We start from the raw sequence: 21,351 nt of genomic DNA, 5'->3' as shown, positions 1-21,351 counted from the left end.
AAGTCTCGGCCCTAATTATATTTTATAAAACGGGCAGTTCTGGTTCTTCATTCTGATTGGTTGAAACGCGTTCTAAGCCGTGATAAAATACACCGGTAACCTCACGGTTCAGACCACATTACATAAGTACCACTGCGCCACTGTTGCTGCGTACTGATTTATGAGAATAAACACAACAGTCTTTAATCATATTTTTAATTTGTCTACAATTGCACAATTAATGGCGATATCCAAATAAATGTCAATAAATATTGTTGAGTCATCTCGTCAATAAAGAGAAAACGTTGTCTGAGGAGTTTATAACTGAAGTTCATACGCCCGCTATTATCCACTGGGTGTCGATCTTTCCCAACTTAAACACTGACGCATTCACTGAAAACACCGTGTACTACTGTTCATGTCTGAATCTGATGATTTCTTACTAAAGTTCTTCACAAAAATGGAATTATCTCCGCTTTTAGCTGAAAATTTGAGAGGTGATAACTGATAAGAGAACAAATTAAGGTAGGATGAAACTTTTTGTTGTTGTTGTTGTTTGAAAGCGGATGGTCTGTTCTTTCATTTTATATTTATGTTTATTTAAAGAAGATAATTTTTCTGTAAGGCATTAAAAAACCGGGTGGCAACTTAAAAAAAACGCTGACGGGGAAAGAGTTCAGCATGCTTACAAGCATATTTGATCATCACTTCAGCAGCACAATATAAATGTTAATGTATAAATTAGATGAATGGTGATTTATAAAATAAACACCACCGTCTTTAATCATATTTTCATTGTATCTTTGCTGCGTCTGTGTTGTTTGTGAACTGCGCTCTGTTTCAGTCACACTTGATTCTGAGGAACTACTTTGTTTGGCGGAAGAGTAATATTTGTACTAATATAATTACAACTTATTTGTGTTTTATTTTATAAAATCCCGCTAACTTTATGCATATGAAGTAACCGTTTTATAAATGCAATAAACCCCTCGAAGCGTTGGGTTACCAGTGCATTTTATAACAGCTAAGGGGGTTTAGGCACTCCGCTTCGCGTCGTGCCTAACAACGCCCCTTAGCTGTTATAAAATGCACTGGTAACCCACTGCTTCTTGGGGTTTATTGCTTTAATATTATATTTTTTAGATGTTTTAGCTGTTCTACATAGCCTACTGTGTTTACAAAGTAAGTAAATTTGTGACTTCTAGTCCTCTAAATCTTTGTTTTATTGAAGAAGATTGGCTATTCTTGTTTGTAATTATTGATGATTATAAAACGGTTAGTTCCAATCCTTGATTCTGATTGGTCAATAGGTGTGCTTTATTCACGATAAAGCACTGCTATGACCGCTTCACCCAACAGTTCTATTTGATATCACTGTGCCCTTAGCAACACCCTTAGCAACACATAAACATATAATGAGACAAAGTTTGAGAACAGTTTGTTGTTTTTATTTGAGCTTTCATGTTATTGTTCGCAGTCAGGGACTATTTTTTCTAGCGGAAGGAATGCTTTCATTGATTTAACTTCATGAAAGTTGCACTAATTTTTTTTTTACTTTAATATTGTGTAGTAACCGTTTTATAAACGCAATAAGGTACTCGATGCAAGTGCTGTATCGTGAATAAGTAACGGCTGAAGGGGTTGCAGGCGTCGTGCCTAACAACACCCTTCAGCCGTTACTTATTCACGATACAGCACTTGCCTCTCGTACCTTATTGCTTACTTATTAATTTATTCAAAGTGACATTTAATTTGTGAAAACATGTCTGTATTATTTTGATAATATATTTAACAGGAATTGTTAGCCTACCATGTGCACTGCACTAACTGCTAACGTTAACTGTTGCTGAGAAAGTATTACCAACTGTCATGTCAAAATAAACCATAAACTACTGCTAGTAAAGAAAGTAACAGCTAGCTGGCGTCAGTTATTTTTAAAATGCATATGCATAGGTAATGTTTTACCATAAAATCTCAATATAGCTTGCACCGAAGTTATAGCAACATCGTTTGTTTACAATAACGTCAGCAAGTTCGAGGCGCATTATTGCGCATACGATTAGCAGCAGCACATGCACATTTCCCATGATTAAACATAAACGTACCTTTTTCCGTTTCTTGTTCTTTCTTTTCTCAAATCCTGACTCCTGCTGTCTTTTCGGGTCCATTTCCATAAAAGTTGCCTACTGTCTGTCAAACTTCGTCAGGCACCCATGCGAAGACCATCCAAGGCGAGGGGGGCATACTTTCTAGACTAGAGCAATTAAATTATCTTGTTCCCCCTTTTTTTTTACATATACATGGCTAAAAAGTGCCTAATAATATTTCTATAGGCTAATGAAATAATATTGGCATTATAATTTTTTTCATTAGGCTATTATTTTTGGTGCCCCCTCAGCACTTGGTGCCCTACGCACAGCACGTGATCCGCGTTATGGGAGCGGCGGCACTGGGCAGCCTAATAATGTTCCTGTTCCTCTAAAAAGTCTTTCCTGGAATGATGGCAATGCCTAGGTTTTGAAACGGAGATCCTTTAACCCCCTGACTTATTTGTGCTTTTTACAGATTATAACCATGAGGGATTATATTCCAAAAATCATCGGACAGGAATCGTTTGATAACCATCTTGGACCGTACAAGGGTTACGACGTCGTTTTGAACCCATCTGTGTCGAATGTGTTTGCTACCGCTGCGTTTCGCTTCGGCCACGCCACCATTTCACCGGTGCTCAGGAGACTGAATGAAAGCTTTCAGGAGCATGAACGTTTCTCTTCTCTGAATCTTCATCAGACTTTCTTCAGCCCGTGGAGACTCGTGAAAGAAGGTACATTGATTTTATTCTGGTCAACTTTACAATTTATTCTGGATAAAAAGGGGCCACTTGGAGACCACCTGATGTGCAAGTGAATATCTTACTGCTATACCTCAAGTGAAGCATAAATAGCCTGAAAATTCTGCATCTATTTCTTACCTGCTCTTGGTTTCTGGAAAGCTCTTACAGATATAATGTCGAGTATATGTAGGTGTGTCTTCTGAGAATCAGGCCGTTGCTGACACCAGCTACTTTCTACTTCTATAAAATATTGAAAAGGTTCCCGTGTTGATAAGAAAGAGCGAAAGAGCTCCACAGAGAGTCGACTTCATTATTAAACTGATTCATTCAGACATGTACAGGCAAGGGACAGAAATATTGAATGTGTCAATATTAAATTATTACTGCATGTCTACATCAGACTGACTCTGGAACTGACAGCATCATAAATAAACACCCGACAACATTTCTCTCATTTACGGTGTAACTTCACACATACGTACACACTCATGTTGTTTACATCCCAGTTTTAAGGACATCATAAAAACACCATATGATAACATTCAGTAAAAGAAAAGCTGATTTTCCGTAATTTTGGTCAGAATAGAAATGGGAAATTTTGATCCACCAACAATCTAAATGCCATGTGATGACACATCTCTATAAATGAAGTTAATTTAGTCACGACTCTCAAACACTGTCATCTACATTTGTTGAAATTTCACAGCTGTTTTTTTTTACTACAGGAGGTTTGGATCCGGTTCTGCGTGGTCTATTGGGACGACCAGCTGCCCTTCAAAATCAAGATCATCTTATGACGGAGGAATTAACAGAAAGACTCGTGGTTCTCAACATCCCAGAATCTCTGGATTTGGCTTCTCTAAATCTGCAGAGGGGACGAGATCACGGCTTACCAGGTACATTGAACACTGTTGAAGTCTCCATTCATACCAGTATACAGGGTTCCCACGGGTCCTTGAAAGTTTGTGAATCTGGGGGAAATAATTCAAGGGAGTGGGAAGTTTTTGAAAATATACATTCATAGATACAGGTCATTGAAAGTGCTTGAATCTATTTTGGCAAGAAGTTTTCTGGAAAAAAATCCATATTATTCCCTGTGTAGTGTATGATAATATCATGAAAAATCTTGACTTTTTAATCACACGTGCTTAACGGTTCGCTTTAAATGCTTATATCTTCTGTATGCGAATGTTGATTCATACCAAAATGCTTTTTTGCATAGTTGTGTTTGACACATAAAAACTTCTCGGGTTACGTATGTAACTGTTGTTCCCTGAGAGGGGAACGAGACGCTGCGTCTCCCTTGCCATTCTTCCTGCGTCCCTGTAATGCCGTCTTTGGCAATATTTCAGATAGCGATATACTTCCTGGCTCCCGCGTTACCCTGTCTTTGTCATAAAGCCTCACCATTGGTTGAATTTGATATACACATTCAGACACACTTACCCCTGGAGGCGTCCCCAAAGTGTCACCGCAGTGACACAGCGCGAGTTCCCTCAAAGGGAACTGTAACAATGTATCTTAAAAGGTAACACAATGTAACCTTGATCTTGCTTGAAATATGTCCCCACATTTAGTCCTTGAATTCAAGGGTATTAGACCTGAAAAATCCTTGAAAGGTCCTTAAATTTGAAGTTAACTAAGGTGTGGGAACCCTGGGTATAGTAAGCATCACTATTACATTTTGTAAGCGACCACCCAGAACAATCACCTCACATTTTATTTTCAATAACTGAACATCCTGTCGTCAAGGATTCAAACGTCACCTTTAAAATGATGTGAACTGATGGCTGTGTGTTACACAGGTTACAACGACTGGAGGATCTTCTGCAGATACACTCGAGTTGAAACTACATCAGATCTTACAGAGGCGATCGGCAATGCTGTTTTGGCAGAGAAAATAATGGAAGTGTACGGACATCCAAATAATATTGATGTGTGGCTGGGTGGACTGATGGAGCGTCCGCTGCCCGGCGCTCGGACCGGTCCGCTCTTTGCATGCTTGATCGGAAAACAGATGAAGATGTTAAGAGAAGGTGACAGGTGGGCTCGCTGTAATAATCTTACGCAGGTTCTGGGTAGTTTCTACAGTGACACGTCTTGTAAAGCAAGAAACTGCAATGACCTGCGATGTTTAATCAGTGTCAAGCAATTCTTTTCTGTTTACATAAAAACAAAGCTTTGCTGTTCTTAAAGAAACAGAATCCCAAACAGCAGACGACTCTGGGCCAGATCCAGTGTTGGCGCCACGAGCGGGCCCTAGGGGGCATGGCCCGGCCACTTGAGTCACTGTGCCCCCTTACTTCTCAAAATAACAATGAACTTAATAATTTAAAAAATGTGCTGCAAATACATTTAATTATACAATGAATACTGAATAAAATTCGGAGTATAATTAATAAAAAATAATAATTAAAATACTAACCCACAATGTTTAAGAATGTGGGGCTTGTAGTGCAGACCGTGCTGAACTCTGGGTAATGTAGTCGAGGAGCGCTGTGTTCGCATGTGCGTTGTTAATAGTGATACACAGAAGGAAATACGAGCGTTTTCATGTTTATCTCAAGTTTATTTGCAAGTTTTGCCCTGCCACCCGGGTGTTCAGATGATGTAAACCTGATAAGAAAGCGATGGAGACTGTTTCGTTGGAAATAAAAAAATGTGCTTCGGAACCACATTGTCTGCTCATCACTGCGTGTAAACAAACCCGAGTGAACTGTTACAACTACCGTCACGATAGCCGATGCGGATGATAAAAAGGTAACAAATGCTAACATAGTCAGCCAGTTACATACACGCAGCCACTACATTTGAACAACACAAATTCTTAAAGGTATCCCCAGTGTTTTGTCTGCACTGAAAGTTACTGTCACGTTCGGGGGCTCAATCGCCAACTCATTTTCTGTCTAAATAATGTATACTTGTAAGTCTTGGCATTTGAGCAAGACGAAGAAATTTCGCGACAAATAAAAGGACCTTCTTAAAAAGTTTTAAAAAGTCCTCTCGTCGCCTGCAGCTCTTCTGAAGGTAAACGCATAGTTCATTCTGGTGTTAGATATGTCAGTAACATTGTTTTATTTTGCTGTTATTTGGTTATGTACTGGTCTTTATTATTTGCGTGAGTTATCCAGTCTTGCACTTTAACGTCATTATAAGTTATGGTTTTACTATAGTGAGGGATTTATTTGCGACAACAACTTGGCTGGCTGTATCAATCCTGCTAATTTCACGGCTAGTTGCTATATGAGTAAATATATAGACATAACATTTTGATTTGATGTTGCTTTTTAGCGGCTTATTTTTAAGAAATGCAAACCTTCTGGCAAAACGTTTCCAGACGCGTTAAAACAAGTTAAAAGTCAAAAGAGGAACATTCGGTTTAATCATTGTAAATACAATCTCATATACGTTATTAATTATGCATATTTATTCTGTATTAATTCGTAGGTATTAAACTGTCCCTGTTAACGTGACTCGCTCGCACTCGCAGTACCCGGGTGAGGCTGTGTTTCAGGCGGTTGTTCAAGGAATAAAATACCTTTGAATGTTGCGACTGGCCAGTGGCCAATCAGTACCAAGCATTTTACAGTGCCATGTAGTAATAATAATAATAATAAAATAATAAGATGAACCAGGTGCCCCACCAGTAAAATAGGAGGCCCCCTCATTCTGTATTCTCTGGCGCCGACACTGGCCAGATCCAGCCTTGAGTCATCTGCTGTCTGGGAAATGACTCTTCTGTAATGGTTTACTGATCCTCAGGCTGTGCTAAACCCATTTTGACCTGGTTTATTTATTTTGTGGAACATGAAAACGTACAGGTATAAGTATATTTTGGATCTGTTTCAGGTTCTGGTGGGAAAATCCTGGTATCTTCACCCAACAGCAAAGACATGAGCTAGAAACGCATTCGCTGTCTCGTGTCATCTGTGATAACAGCGGTGTGATGGAGGTTCCTCTCGATTCGTTCAGGGTAGGAACTTACCCAGAGGATTTCCATTTCTGTACTGACATCCCATCATTAAACCTGGAGGCTTGGAGAGAGAAACCAGACAACTGCACTGTTTAGATATGATGGGACAGATCAGAGAAATCTACTTTATGACTATACTGGAGTTATTTTTGTCCCAATACTTTATTGCGACTGATCTTCTTGCATATGAAATTGTAGAAGTTGCCCTTTCAGGCCTTATATTTATGGGATGATAGGATTTAAATAAATTGTGTGATTTACACTATTTACTAACATTTACACCATAATTTAACACCCTTAAGAACATAAATTCTCTTAAATGTAAAGTCTTAAACTTCATTGGTCATTATGAAAATTAGAGTTTAGTGCTGTGTTGTTTAACTCTTTCCCCGCCATTCACAATTATCTCGTAAATTAAGAGAAAAAGCTTCCCTGCCAACGACGCTTCCCTGACGGGTTTTACGGTAATTTGTAATAATCTGTAACTTGTCGCAATTATCCACTAGGTGGCGCTCTTACACAACTTATAAAACACTGAGGCATCAACTGATCCAAAAACAGTAAAAATTTTGTGTATGTTTTCATCATCCCTCTAATCTGATCTCTAACAAGTATTTACAAAAATGCAATTATTTCAGTTTTTTGCTCAAAATGTTGTATTTTTGAAGAAACCAACCCATATTTGAAGATATTAAAATATGAATGAAGATGGGTTAAAAACAAATTGGTTTGTTTGTTTGAAAGGGTCTGTTATTTTAGTTGTTATATTACATGTTTATATATATTTATAGAAGAAAAATTTCTGGAAGGCAATAAACTTTTGTCAAAATCACAAAAAAATGCTATCGCTGACTGACAACTTAAAAAAATGCTGGTGGGGAAAGAGTTAATGTGGCATTGTCAGTAGCACCTGCAGAAATTTCCAGTCTTATCAGCACATTTTAAAATTGCGTTCTCATGCTAATTTACCGTTTAGTAAATCTGGCCCTTAATATCCTTTTTGTCATGAAAGCTCTCCAGATAGTTGTTATATTTATGTCGTTTTCTGAACTGATATGACCTACCGAGCCCCTAGGGTGACATTGGAGTAAAAAAATCTAAAGTTTAGTTTAATGTGCTCACGTGAAATTTTCATGTGCTCACGCAAAATCTTCAGATTTTTTTTTTTAAAGTTTAGTTTCGCATGTGCACATGAAACTATCGTGTGCGCACGTGAAAGCGTGTTTCACGTGCGCACACGAAACTAAACTTTATTTAATTTTGCTCCATGTCCCCTTAGGGGGTCCGTAATGACCTAATCTAACTGTATGTAAAAATAAAGTATACTTGAATATACTAAAAATATATTTAAATACAGTACCAGCAAGTACATTTGTAGTACATTGTTATGTTTGTGCTAATAAAAGTGTTTTACACTATAAGTTTACTAATTAATAGTATAGTACTACTTTAGTAGTGCTTAAGCGCACTTAAAAAGAGTATAGATGGTTTCATCGGATGCACGTGTGTGTTGCGGTTACGTGTCTTGGGCCTTATTTATAAAGCGTGCGTATGCACAGATTTGATCGTAAAGTGTGCGTACGCAAAATCAACTACAAACATCTCTGTGTTATTATTGGAACAACACATCTTGGGTTGTCCCTTTTATTTATGTGAACACAAAATCAACACGAAATGACATGTACTGTAATGTGCTAAATAGCATAACACAAAACAATGTGCAAAAAATGAACACATCCCTTCTTAAAGTGTTGGAGATGAAAAACCTACCACAGAGAGTTCAGGAGAAATCCCAGTTAAGTGAAGTCACCAGTCCTCCGCCGTGGAAAGTTTTGCTTTATTTATGGAGACATTATATCTGCCCGCCTAAAAATCTTTATCCATTATGAAGCTGTGATGCCGCCAAAACAATTACCATGAGTAATCACACCTGTGACATGCTGAGAAATTAATCTTTCTAATGAATATCAGGCAAATCCCACAGCGGGCACATGATGATGTATTCAAGAGTCCAAGAGAAGCCGCAGGATTTTGCATTGGGAATTCCCAAAAGCGATTGAAATAAACAAGCGAAAGCGGTGAGGTTTACATCAGCTCGACCTCTGACATTCAGCGTGATGCACCATTCCAGTCATATCTACACTGTTTATTCAATCCTAAATCTTAACCTGGCTATGAAATAGACTGCCGTGAGTGCCGTGACGTGTGATAATGCTCTCTGGAGGAGATTGAGGATTGAGTAAATGGCTGTCAGTTGTGTTTGGTCCTCAGGGCATCAATCTGCATTCGTCTCATGGCGTACAACAAGAGCTCATTTTCACCAACAGGATTGGTTTGACATTCTCAACAGGACGGGTTACTGTTAGTAAAACGCCAGATAAAACTTGTGATCGCACAAAACATCTGCTGTCATGAGATTATAATGTTCGTTCATCTTTGGAGAAATAAACGCTGAAATTGAATATCAGGTAGAGTTATGTAAAAGTTTATTCATTGTCAACCGATCGACGCAAAAAAGCAACATCAGAAAATGCAGCCACCTTAGTTTACATTAACTAACATTGATCCAATTCTTTTACATTTTCAATATATTTCTGTAAGCTAAAGGTCACGTTTATGGAAAAGGTGGGACATTCTCAGACCCACTTTAAAGTGATAGTTCACCCAAAAATGAAAATTCTGTCATCATTGATCATTATTATCATATTACAAAAGAAAATATTTCAATGAATGATTGTAAGCACACAGTTATTGGTAACCTTACTCATAGTAGGAAAAACAAATACTATGGAAGTCAATACCGTCAAAATATTTTTTTGTGTTCAACAGAATAACGAAACTCATACAGGTACAACATAAAGGTAAAGAAATGATGACAGAATATTCATTTTTGGGTGAACTATAACCAATATTAAACTAAATGGGTCAGCTTGACCAATCTGAGAGAATTATTTGATATAAATGATTTATCTCATTTATTTGACAGTAAATGGATAAAGTTGTAAAATTGCTGTAAACTCTGTGTTTGAATAATGAATCTATGAGAGACTTTGACAGCACTAAAAGATGCGTATGACAGATTTAATCAGAACTGTGGACATCAGGACCATCAATAACAGCAGCAGCACATTTATAACATCAGAACAGATGTCACGTAATCGCACACCTTTAGAGAATAAAGCCACTCTGTTTAACAATACTTTTCCTGAACATAACCACAGGCCCGCTGCTGAATTACCACAGGGTTATTATGTTGCTATGTAATACATTTGTTCAGGTTACCTGTATGAACGAGAGGCTTTAATTAACTACAAAAGACTCAAACAAAAGTCCTACAGCACTATTAAAAAAAACGTATTGTATATATGAATACACAGCGGCCGGTCCTTTGAATATATTCACCACTTGCATTGTTCATTTCTCTTGATTATTTTACATGCACTTCCTGAAATATATGTAGCTTCCATTCATGTGGAAAATGTACTTAACTTTAAAAGAAGGGATGTGAAACTAATGCCCAGACCAACTTACCACCAAAATTCAAGACTGCTGGTTAAAACTAAAACAAACTCCTGAAATTCCTGTTTATGAATGTTTAAGGTGTATTACTAGATTAACAACTAGATATCAGATGAAGAAAATAAGCATTAGTTTATGGCGAAGAGATTAACATGCTGAGTTATTATGTTGGCTTGACAAAGCCAACACACTGATATTGTATTTAAACTTATTAGTGGTGCTTTGCATTTATGCAAAGCATTACTATTACTATTCTTCAAAGATATTATTATTATTCATGCTAAATCATGTTAGTTTCATGCTAAATCATGCTATCTTTATGCTAAATCATGTTGTCTTCATGCTAAATCATGTTAGCTTCATGCTAAATCATGCTATCTTTATGCTAAATCATGTTAGCTTCATGCAAAATCATGCTATCTTCATGCTAAATCATGTTAGCTTCATGCTAAATCATGCTATCTTTATGCTAAATCATGTTAACATAATGCTAGCTTCATACTAAATCATGTTAACATCATGTTAGCTTCATGTTAAAACATGTTAGCTGCATGTTAAATCATGCTAGCTTTATGCTAAATCATCTTAGCATCATGCTAGCTTCATGTTAAATCATGTTAGCTTCATGCTAAATCATGTTAGTTTCACACTAAATCGTGTTAGCATAATCTTAGCTTCATGTTAAACATGTTAACGTAAACTTCAAGATAAATCATGCTAGCTTTATCCTAAATCATGTTAGCATCAAGCTAGCTTCATGCTAAATCATGTTAGCATCATGCTAAATCATGCTGCTAACTTCATGTTAAATCATGCTAACATCATGTTAGCTTCATGCTAAATTTACGTTAAATCCTGGTAGCTTCATGCTAACTCCATACTAAATCATGTTAGCATCATGCTACCTTCAAACTTTTCTATGTAGTTTTAAACTAGTACTGTACAAAGACTACCAGTGTAACTCAACTTGTATGCAAAAAAACTTTCTACAGTTTTATACTCAGAAGTCAACACAGGGCAAATACTGCAATGCAGAAAATTCTTTCTTTGTGATAAATAAATACAAATGTATTCAAATGGATGTAGGCTACATTTACATTTTAAACCTGAAATTAAACTCTTCGGTGGGTAGGGACTCCTATGTTTTGACACAAATAGGCATCGCATTTGCATTCAGTGTCTCTTGTCCTGGTTTTGTTTGAGATAATGGAAGACAAAAGCAATCAGTTGTGGAAAGCGAGTCTGCCTCTCTCATCTTCTGAATTAAACGAAATTGGGCCTTTTAGGCAAACCATTGGCGTTTCTGATGCGTTGACCAATTATGAGTCTCTGGAGCTCAGCCGGTAATTCAAAGCAGAATTTTTAACGCCTCTAGCGCTCTTAAACTGATCTCGCTATTTTCACACTCGTATTTCTGATTGAGTATATTTGATCTGTATACTCACATCCAAAAGAGCAAACCTGAGCGTGTGCATGTCATAGTGAATTGTGCAGTTGTTGGTATTTCTTTACAGTGTTAGATCATCAGATTATACGGTATACAGATAAAGTATATACAGTGGCAAGAAAAAGTATGTGAACCCCTAGGAATGAACTGGATGTCTGGTGTGAACCGCTCTCTTGAGGTCATCTCTACGAGGTTAAGGTCTAGGCTTTGACAAGGCCACTCCAAATGGCACATTTTGTTATTCTTAAGCCAGTTTGAGTTGGATTTACTTCAATGTTTAAGGTCATTGTCCTTCTGCATCAACTAACTCTTACTAAGCTTCAATTGACGGACAGCCACCCTGATATTGTCCTGCATTAAACTTGAAAAATTCATTTTCCCCTCGATGATGGCATGGTCCAGGTCCTGAGGAACAATTAAATTTTTGTTTCATCAGTCCATAAAATATTTTTCAGGCTCACAGCAATGTTTTTCGGGAGGGCAGCAGGTTCCTCCGTGGTGTTCTGCTATAGACACCATGCCTGTTCAAAGTCTTACGTATGGTAGACACATGAACAGAGATGTGTGCCAGTCCCAATGATGTCTTCAAACCTTTAGCTAATACTCATGGGTTCTTCTTTACCTCATTGAGTTTTCTGTGTTGAGCCTTCCCATCAAGCAAAAACCGAGACATTGAAATGACGACTAACTATAGACCCAATTTAGTCCGGCTATAAGTAACCCACTTCTACCCTAAATAAACTTGAACTTAGTTACATTCCATTTATGCCAAAATAACTTGAAGATTCCAACATGTAAGCAAAGTCAACAGGTGTTCAGGTGTTTGCTTTCATTTGTTTTAAACGTATACGTATCGCCTATTCTTGGGCTATGGTAGACGTCTATTAGACTTTCCCTGACAGCCCAAATTTAGCCTTGTTTTAGCCAAAATTGCTTGCTGGGTTAGGAGTCTTGGCTGTGCACACATTTTTAAAAAGGGTAGCTACAGTATTTATAGACAATTTGTCTAACTGTCGACTGATGGATGTCTAAACATTTTGAGATTGTTTTGTATCCCTTTTAGGATTGAATATCTTTATTGAGGAATGGTTTATAAGAGCTGATGCTTCTTAAGGACAGCAATCTTAAAATGTTTAAGTGTCTTTTATCAATAAAAGTATCGCTAAACCACACTTTTGAACTCATATTATTTCTGACACAAATTAGCTTTCATTAAAGTAATTAGTCTATGGGTTCACTTACATTTTTCTCCAGCACTGTGAATGTTTAATGAGTGTTTATTAAAAAAAGAAACTAAAATGATTTGTTTGTCAGCTTATGCACATTGTTTTTGTCTATTGTTGTGACCTAGATGAGGATCAGATCACACGTGATGGCAAATCACTGTAGAAAACCAATTAATTCCTAGAGGTTCACATACTTTTTCTTGCCACTGTATATCTGCTCATGAATGTGTAGTTCACTTGTTACCAAGTGTCTCAAACTCTTTAAAACGTCAGATGTCATCATCATATTTTAAGGGATTATGTTGGATTTAGATTTTCATAAAGCTTTCAACATTCACAGTTGAGTCTTTGAAATAAAGCAGCTCATCTATCTAATAACAGCTTATAGGATGTGTGTTTGATCAAACTCAAAGTGTTTAGCATTCTCCCTGAGTTTTACTGATGTTCATGTGTATATTATTGCTCCTGGATTTATCTTTATTCAGGACAGATCTGTGTGATGTGCACTGTACTGTAGAGAAGAGCAAAGCAAAGATCCACACGTATCTTGGAAAGTACAAGATACGGCATAATTATCCATAAAGCGGCATATTAATCTGACTTGTAAAAAAGGAACTTTTGGAAAGTAATTTTTCCGTTCATAGAGGACGGCACATGTAATTTTCATGTTTACCCGTCTGGGTGGAACCTCACTTATGGTCTCAGTTTGTTTAATGGTCTATAAACTGAACTCGGGATCAAATATCTTGTTGAAAATAACTAATGTTTTGATCTCCGAAAGACAATGAGAGACGGCGATCATGGATCAGTCCTATGTGATGGGAGGTTTGGCAGCCGATTTGTTAACATTTTATACATTATATAGTACACTTTTAACACAGTAATGTTAGCTCAGTGTAGTTTTTGATACGCTTTAGCTATGATTTGAACTGAGGCTACGTTTAGACGAAAACGATCTGAAAAGAAAACGCAAAAGTGGCGTTGCATTATCACTTTTTATTCCACATTTATACTAGCTTTTTGAGGGGGACATCTGCATGCATATGGTGACACAAAAGTGTGTGATAATGAAAAGCACATCCAATAAAATATTTTTACGTTTTCACCCTCGAGCGTTCTCATGTAAACAGGCCCTAAGGTTATCTACTTGTTTATTTTGATTATCAGAAATAAACTACTCTAAAAGGAGTTTCCCGGAAGTTACGTTCGTTCCACGAAAGCCATTTGTTTATGTTGTTTATACTAAAACCGTCTATAAACACAGTTGATACTGTAAATGACGATGAATTTGATGAGCAAATAAAAATTACAGCAATTTGCCGTTAGGTAAATCTTACGGGATAATGGGGCAGTTTCCCGAACAGGGTTTAATCTAGTCCCAGACTAAAATACATGTTTGATCTGCCTTAAACATCCTGCACTGACCTCTTAACATATATCAGTGCCATAAGTTTGTCTTAAGATACACACCAGTAATGTTTTATTGTAAGGTATCTTTGAAAAACTACTTAAATGTCCGAAAATAACAAAGGCCTAGTCCTGGATTAATCTAGTGCGCTCAGAACTCATTTGAGAAAAATCATGATGCATCAAGTTAAGATTACATATATTGAATATTTTATTATATGAGAAAGGAGAAATTAAAAACGACAATTTTGTCTTTAACCCTGAAGTGGATGACACATCACCTGCTTGTGACTTTCCTACAGTATATGCTATTTATCAAGATAAGCTATTTATCCAAGTCAATGTTACTCTGTGAAATATTTACATTATTCATGTTACTTATAACAACGAGATGTATTCAGTATTTTAGATTGCATGCATAATAAACATTTTGTCAGTTGTATGCTTTCTGCTTAGCTCTGTCTGTAGTGAAATCTAAAACTCCAGATACAACTGTACATCTAAAATCCAGATAATAAAATCAGTGAAGTAACATTGTTATCACAAATATACAGTAGTGTGTATATATCTGTAGTAGAGTATGTGTGTAGTGTAGTGTACCGTATCTTTTCAGAGCAGCAGACATAAATCCTCATATCATCAGATTCAGTGGACCTTAGAAATGAATTTCAGTAAAACACCTTTATCACACGCTCACTATATCATTATTAGAATTTATATTATCTATTCAATGTCTAACAGTATATATACACACATATGCACACAAAGGTGAATTCTGTCATCATCTTTTATTCTGTGATGGGAAAGACTTTCAAAACATTAAAGTGAGTTTCTTAGTTACAGTACTTTTTCATGTATCTAAAAATGTTTTTATTTTATTTATAAAACTTGACAATGACAGACTGTAATAATACAAATTTCAAATATTTTTAGAACAAAACAGACTTATTATTATTATTAAAGTTTACGTTTATTTCACTTGCTGTGTAGATGATCATAGTTTCAGATATATATATATATATATATATATATATATATATATATTTTTTTTTTTTTTGGGGGGGGGAATTATTGGAAAGTTGGTTATTAGAAATCTAACTTTGGCTAAAAGAATAAAATCTACCCATAATGATGTATGATACTGTATGCAGTTAACACTATACTGTGACCTGCATATATCAAGGAAATTGAAAAGTGTTTGTTTTAATGAAAAATTTGCCATTGGATTATAAAAGTGTCCACGGTTAAAAAAAACATGCACACATTTCTGAACAGCAGCTCGATCGGTCGAATCTTTAAAAGCAGTTTAATCTCCAGGAGAAGTGAAATTATCTTTCAATCGTCTTTAACCGAACCATCTTTTATCCTCTTAAAAGCCCTAAAGGCCATTTCATTGAACGCTTCCCTTTTCTCTTACATTTTACTGGGCACAACCGCGATCTCCTTCCTTTCAAAGCTGTTGTTTCATGGCGTAGCGTATCATTTGACCGCCTCTTATTATGGCTTGGTGACAGCTGTGTCAGTCTATCAAAGAAAAGGTTAAATGATTGACTGCTTGAAGTGATAATTGCACGATTGCCCTCTTCCTCTTGCCAAGAAAGTGGCAGAATATATATCAACGTGTTTGCGTGTGTTAAAATGTCAGATCATAATCGTCGGCCAAGTGGAATAATGATGAAGTGCTTGTGTCTTAATTGAAATTTCCTCTCGTCAATGGAGTGCTGGCTGTATTTTTAGTTTCCTCCACTTGAGCTTTGCGTCGGCCCCCACGCTGCCCTGACAACTGAGAGTTTCTGTGCTGAATATCATCTCTAAATCTATCTTTCCATAGGGCACGGCAAGGAGAGAGAGAGAAGATAAAGGTTGAGTTTGAGATATATATTACCATACTGCTTGTACAATATATACTGTATATACTGAGCATGGTATGCAGTATGCATGTAAAATGTGGGTCACTGCACCAATCACCTACTATAGTGTGCAGAACACAACCAGAGCACACTTTATGAATTCTATAATAAACAATGTGCACTCTTAAAGGTGCAGTGAATCAGGTGTTTTTATTGTTTTATACTGTTGTCTGATGTCTACTTATCAGTCCCTCCAGAAAAACGCAATTGTGCGATCGCGCAATATATTGCATAATCAGTCAAAGTCCGCACATTTATGCGGGGCTGCATTTTTCCAAATACGGCACACTTTCGCCGAATTAATTACAAATTTCCGTGCACAAAATATGCGGGCTTGCATGATTTCATAATCTCTGCATTTTTGTAGCAAAAAGTCACATATATATTAGCAGAAAGTTGAAAAATGTTGCATTTACTACCCAAAAGCGCAGCCGTGTCCTCTATTGCCATGGGAACGTTATGGAGTGACGTGATTATGTGACGTGAACATCATTGCAGCTTTTGCAAGTTTCCGCAGTTTTTGCAATTTTCAAAAATTTCCACAATTCCTTCGGATAAATTGCATAAATATCCTGCATATTCCATCGTGCCGCAAAATCGAGGCTTTTTGCCCGCAACAATAACAAAAAAACTCCGCGTTTTTCTGTAAGGACTGACTTATGACATTTGCGTGGTATTAACATTCAAAAACATCAAAAGTAATAAGTAATTATTATGTTTTGATGGGCGGCGCACATTGAAGACTTGGAAGTAAACGCCCACTGCTAGGATTGGATAACAGTTTTTCGTGGGGAAAATTGTTTGAAAACTTTTGGTGAGGAAAATAGGCAGCCGGAGGGATTAACCCATATATGTTTGAGCCGTAAGCTGTAAAAGAATATGGACGTAGTTTCTGTGACGTCACCCATTGGTTTGTGAAGACGGTTTTTGAAGCTTAAAGTAGGCACTGCCTGCTGTCGCCATCTTGGCCGCGCGTTACCTCGAATCACCAAAAATGGGTAAAGAGGCGGCACATGGTTGAAGCTCCAACAAATCTCCAAATGCCACGGGCCTACTATAAACAAAACGGTTAGCATGCATCAGAATCTAAACCGCGGCTGGCTTGACCATAATACCAAGGATGCTCCAGCGTCTGACAGCATTGTACGATTTTTTTACTTACTTTGTATATTTTCAATGTACTTGTGGGGTTGCTCTTATTGGCTTTATTATTCGTTCAACATTTTTAGTAAATTAAAAAAGTGTAACATCCGTGGTTAGCGACAGTGACTTCCACAGGCAATGCAGAGTAGTTAGCAGTCGACCTGTTTGCTTGGATGCTCTATCCGATTTGCATCGCACAACTAGTTTTACTTCCCTACGATGTCATGCGGGAAACAGTGGGCAGAGCTTCCGAAGTAGACGTTTATATTTTTGTGGAGGTGGTGTTTAAATTATCAAATACGTCATAGAAAGGCACATTCCAAAATTCTCACACATTCCCACATTCTGTCGTTCTCAAAAAGAAAAGAAAACACAGAAAAGTGACATTGCCTTATCACTTTTTATTCCGCGTTTATACGAGCGTTTTGAGGGGGAAATCTGTGTGCATATGGTGACGCAAAAGTCACATTTCCACAGTTGATTTTCCAACCCAATCTCACGGAAAGTCGTGTTATAGTCACAAAAAATTTTATTAATTTTTTTGCGTGCCACTGAGCATGAATGTCTTTTTCGTGTCATCCAGCACAAATGTCTGTAAATAGTTTTTCGTGTCCGTGGCATGACTTTTTTTCATGTCATTTTATGTATTGTCATTGTTTCCAGACCCAGTAGAGGCGTAAAGCGCGAGTGATTTCAATGTTAAGTCAATGTGAAGATGCGTTGACGTGCATCTGGAGGTCTCGCGGCGCAAATGAGGCGTGTAGCGCCCTCCTTGTGGGAGGGGCAGGTGCTATGCGGTTGTCTGTTTGCAAGATGGCTGATGTTGATTGTGCATTTATCGAGAGAGTTACTGGTTTGTATTTGGTCTATAGGGGGAAAATAAATGGCGCGGGTCTCAAAATCACGTGACTCAAAAGTGAAATGTGTACTTCTCAGGTGGCCCAAAGTCCTCACTGACACTCTTCCAAGCGAGGTCCTTTTTATTTTTATATCACATTTTTCAACTCGGGCGTCAGCTGCAAATTCGTGTCAAACGCAAAATGCACAAAAAGCATCATTCGCGCGTACCGCGCCAGACGCTCAATTCGCGCCATTGAGGCAGAATCGTGTCTACCGCGCCGGGCTAAACGCCTCATTTGCGCCGCGAGACCTCCAGACGCACGTCAACACGTCTTTACATTGACTTAACATTGAAATGCCTTGCGTTTGACGTCTCTACCGCGGCTGGTGTAAACGCAGCATTAGACATCCTAACCCAAACCCCAACTCTAACCCTAACTCCAGATGAAAATAGTTTAAAAGCGGAAGAAAAACATGTAGAAACCAATACATAAAAGTACATCCTAACCCAAATCCCAAGCGACAATGATTTAAAAATAGAAAAAAAAAAATAGAATAAAATGACACGAAAAAAAAGTGTTTGTTCTCAGTGGCACGAAAAACAGCAAAATTTTGTGCCATTGACACAAATAAATTAATCAATTTTATCAAATATTTTGCAACTACAAAATGACTTGCCTTGATATAAGGTAGGATATTTCAGTAATAAGGATGTTTCAGTTCTAAAACTTTGTTTCAGTACGATGACCTCATATATAACAAAAGCTCAAGTTAAGATTGATTCCTTAATCCTCCGCACTTAAAAACAATGATGCTTGAAAGGGGTCCATTTGTGTAAACCCAGTTAGCAATAGACTCCGAAATCTGTGTCGTGGAATAAGTAAAAAAAAGGGTTGTTTGGGGAACTAAAAATGGTTCTTCTATGACATCCCTGTAAAGAATTCTTAAAATAAAGCATGGCATCGCTGTGAAGAACCATTTAAGTCAAATGTTCTCAGAAAAATAATTTCTTTCATTCAAAAATGGTTTTATGGTAATCTACAACAAAATTATCATGTTTGTGCTAAAAAAAACAAGGTTGACTTCAATAACAATGGACAGAAATGCAGATACTGAAATGTGAGAATAGGATGCACAGAAATACTGCCGGATGATTTTCTCTCTCTGTGTTGGCTGCACAGTAAGCAAAAGACTGTGTGTGTGTGTGTGTGTGTGTGTGTGTGTGTGTGTGTGTGTGTGTGTAACATGACAGGATCATACACTTCTTCCTTCATAATCCTGGTTTATTGAGTGTACAACAGCTCTGGGTCTCTCTGCTGCTCAGTAATATCTCACACCATACGACACCCACTGCTTCTATCATCCTTTTTATTATGGCCTGTGATTATATTTCAGGCTTATAAAATATTCCCCACAGTCAGAGGGATATTTAACCTCAAACGCTGCTTGACAGGCACAGTTAATTTTCCAGATTTAACCCAACTGTTGAATATTCTGAAGAGAATTGCCTAACAATCTCTCTCGCTCATATTTTCAAGAGAAATCAAATGCAATTCACTCCTGGTGCATTAGTGTCTGTTATGTATTACCGGCCTTATTCGTTCTGTACACTGTAAAAAATAATTCAGTGGCTTTGTAAATATCACAAAAATAAATTATTAAAATAACTTAATAAAATCTCTTTATGTCACTAAGTTGATTTTTTGAGTTAGACAAACCAAAATTAATGACTAAAAAATAAACATATATTTGTGTGTAAAATGTACAGATATTATTTAGTTGTATACATCAAATAAAATAAGTATTTAACTAACAGATTATTTCTTATAGATATTCTTAATATTTGTTGTAAATTTTAATCAATATATTTGAGAATGTCACACTTATATATTTCAGCTTTCAAAACTATTATAATTGCCCATTTCAAGTTAACATAGGTATTTAACATCAACAAAAAAAAATAGTAAATTTCATGCATAACTTTAACTATGATTTACTGAATATTTTTGGTGAAACATTATTACATTGTATTATTTGAGTAAATGTAGGCAAAAAAATTCATTAAATCAGATGTAAATTTAAAAATCACAAAGCCAACGGTTTTTTAATCAGCAGCAGAAGAAACAGCGCCTCTTGCAGGAAGACAAACAACCTCAAAACTCCTCAAAAATCCTGGTAAGTGTTGAGTTTATTAATATTTACACTTGTTTTTAATGAAATATTTGATGTGTCCTTGCGTAAACAACTTGTTGGTGTATTTATCTGAATACTTTCGGAGCCATACTGTAAACTGGGTACAATAACAGCTTTCTGTGCACATACTGGTAGATTAATCATTAATATTTTTATTTTACGTATTTATTCAGGTCACCAAAGTATTAATACAGCTGTGCCACTTGAAATGTGTGTAAAATAATAATTTCTGATCGTTTTATTACTGCATAAAGTGGTTGTGTAGACAAACACGTGTAAATCTGTACTGGCTGATAGTCAGGCGATCCGAAATCCGGTCCTCAGTTTCGCTCCACCCGGATTTATTAGACCTTTCACGTGGAAGCGGAACACAACAGAGCTTAACAGAGCTCACACGCTTATATACATTTATATTAATTATCTCTCGACTCCATATGCCTATGCTTTATTTTCCTTTTTTGTGTGAAGGGTCTCGCACACCGGTGGAGATGCGTTGCGTCTCGTGTAGGACAACTCGCAGTTTCTGATACCACACCGGACGTTCGCATTAAATAGCGCGAGTTTAGTCAGACAAAGTGTACTTCCAGATATAAAATATGCATTCGTAGCCTTTGTTAATCGTTACAGATTTGAGACAAATATGTTATTGTAATGTTAAACTAAGTGGCGCTCTGTGGCAGCGTCCAGAGTCACAGCGGACAGCCGTTTAAATAAAGTTATCTTTGTTGCAGGTACAAGTGCTGGTGGTCCACCTGTCCGGGTTCAAGAGGTGTGGATTCTGCATGCTGTGAATTTGAGAGACCTCTCAGAGTTTATTTAGCTGATTGTTTTTGTAACATGTACAATGTTTGCCATTTTCAATAAAACAACGTATACAAATT

General features: G+C 37.0%; 1 protein-coding gene and 1 long non-coding RNA gene across 2 annotated transcripts in view; both read left to right on the top strand.

The window, feature by feature from the left end:
- The window catches only part of tpo (thyroid peroxidase), a 28,660-nt gene extending 21,623 nt beyond the window's left edge, over positions 1-7,037 (top strand). Inside the window, exons 9-12 of the mRNA XM_055171448.2 lie at positions 2,545-2,803; positions 3,538-3,708; positions 4,618-4,855; positions 6,662-7,037. Of these exons, the coding sequence (XP_055027423.2) occupies positions 2,545-2,803; positions 3,538-3,708; positions 4,618-4,855; positions 6,662-6,881 (888 nt within the window). The 3' untranslated portion in view covers positions 6,882-7,037. The remainder of the gene's footprint in view (positions 1-2,544; positions 2,804-3,537; positions 3,709-4,617; positions 4,856-6,661) is intronic.
- Positions 7,038-20,165: 13,128 nt separating this feature from the next.
- Positions 20,166-21,351, top strand: LOC129424491 (uncharacterized). The gene is made up of 2 exons (XR_012370376.1): positions 20,166-20,452; positions 21,202-21,351. It is a non-coding gene; the product is annotated as an uncharacterized lncRNA (long non-coding RNA).

Source organism: Misgurnus anguillicaudatus, chromosome 7 (assembly GCF_027580225.2).
Source record: "Misgurnus anguillicaudatus chromosome 7, ASM2758022v2, whole genome shotgun sequence".
NCBI classification, from domain to species: Eukaryota; Metazoa; Chordata; class Actinopteri; order Cypriniformes; family Cobitidae; genus Misgurnus; species Misgurnus anguillicaudatus.
This window is presented reverse-complemented; position numbering and strand designations above follow the sequence as displayed.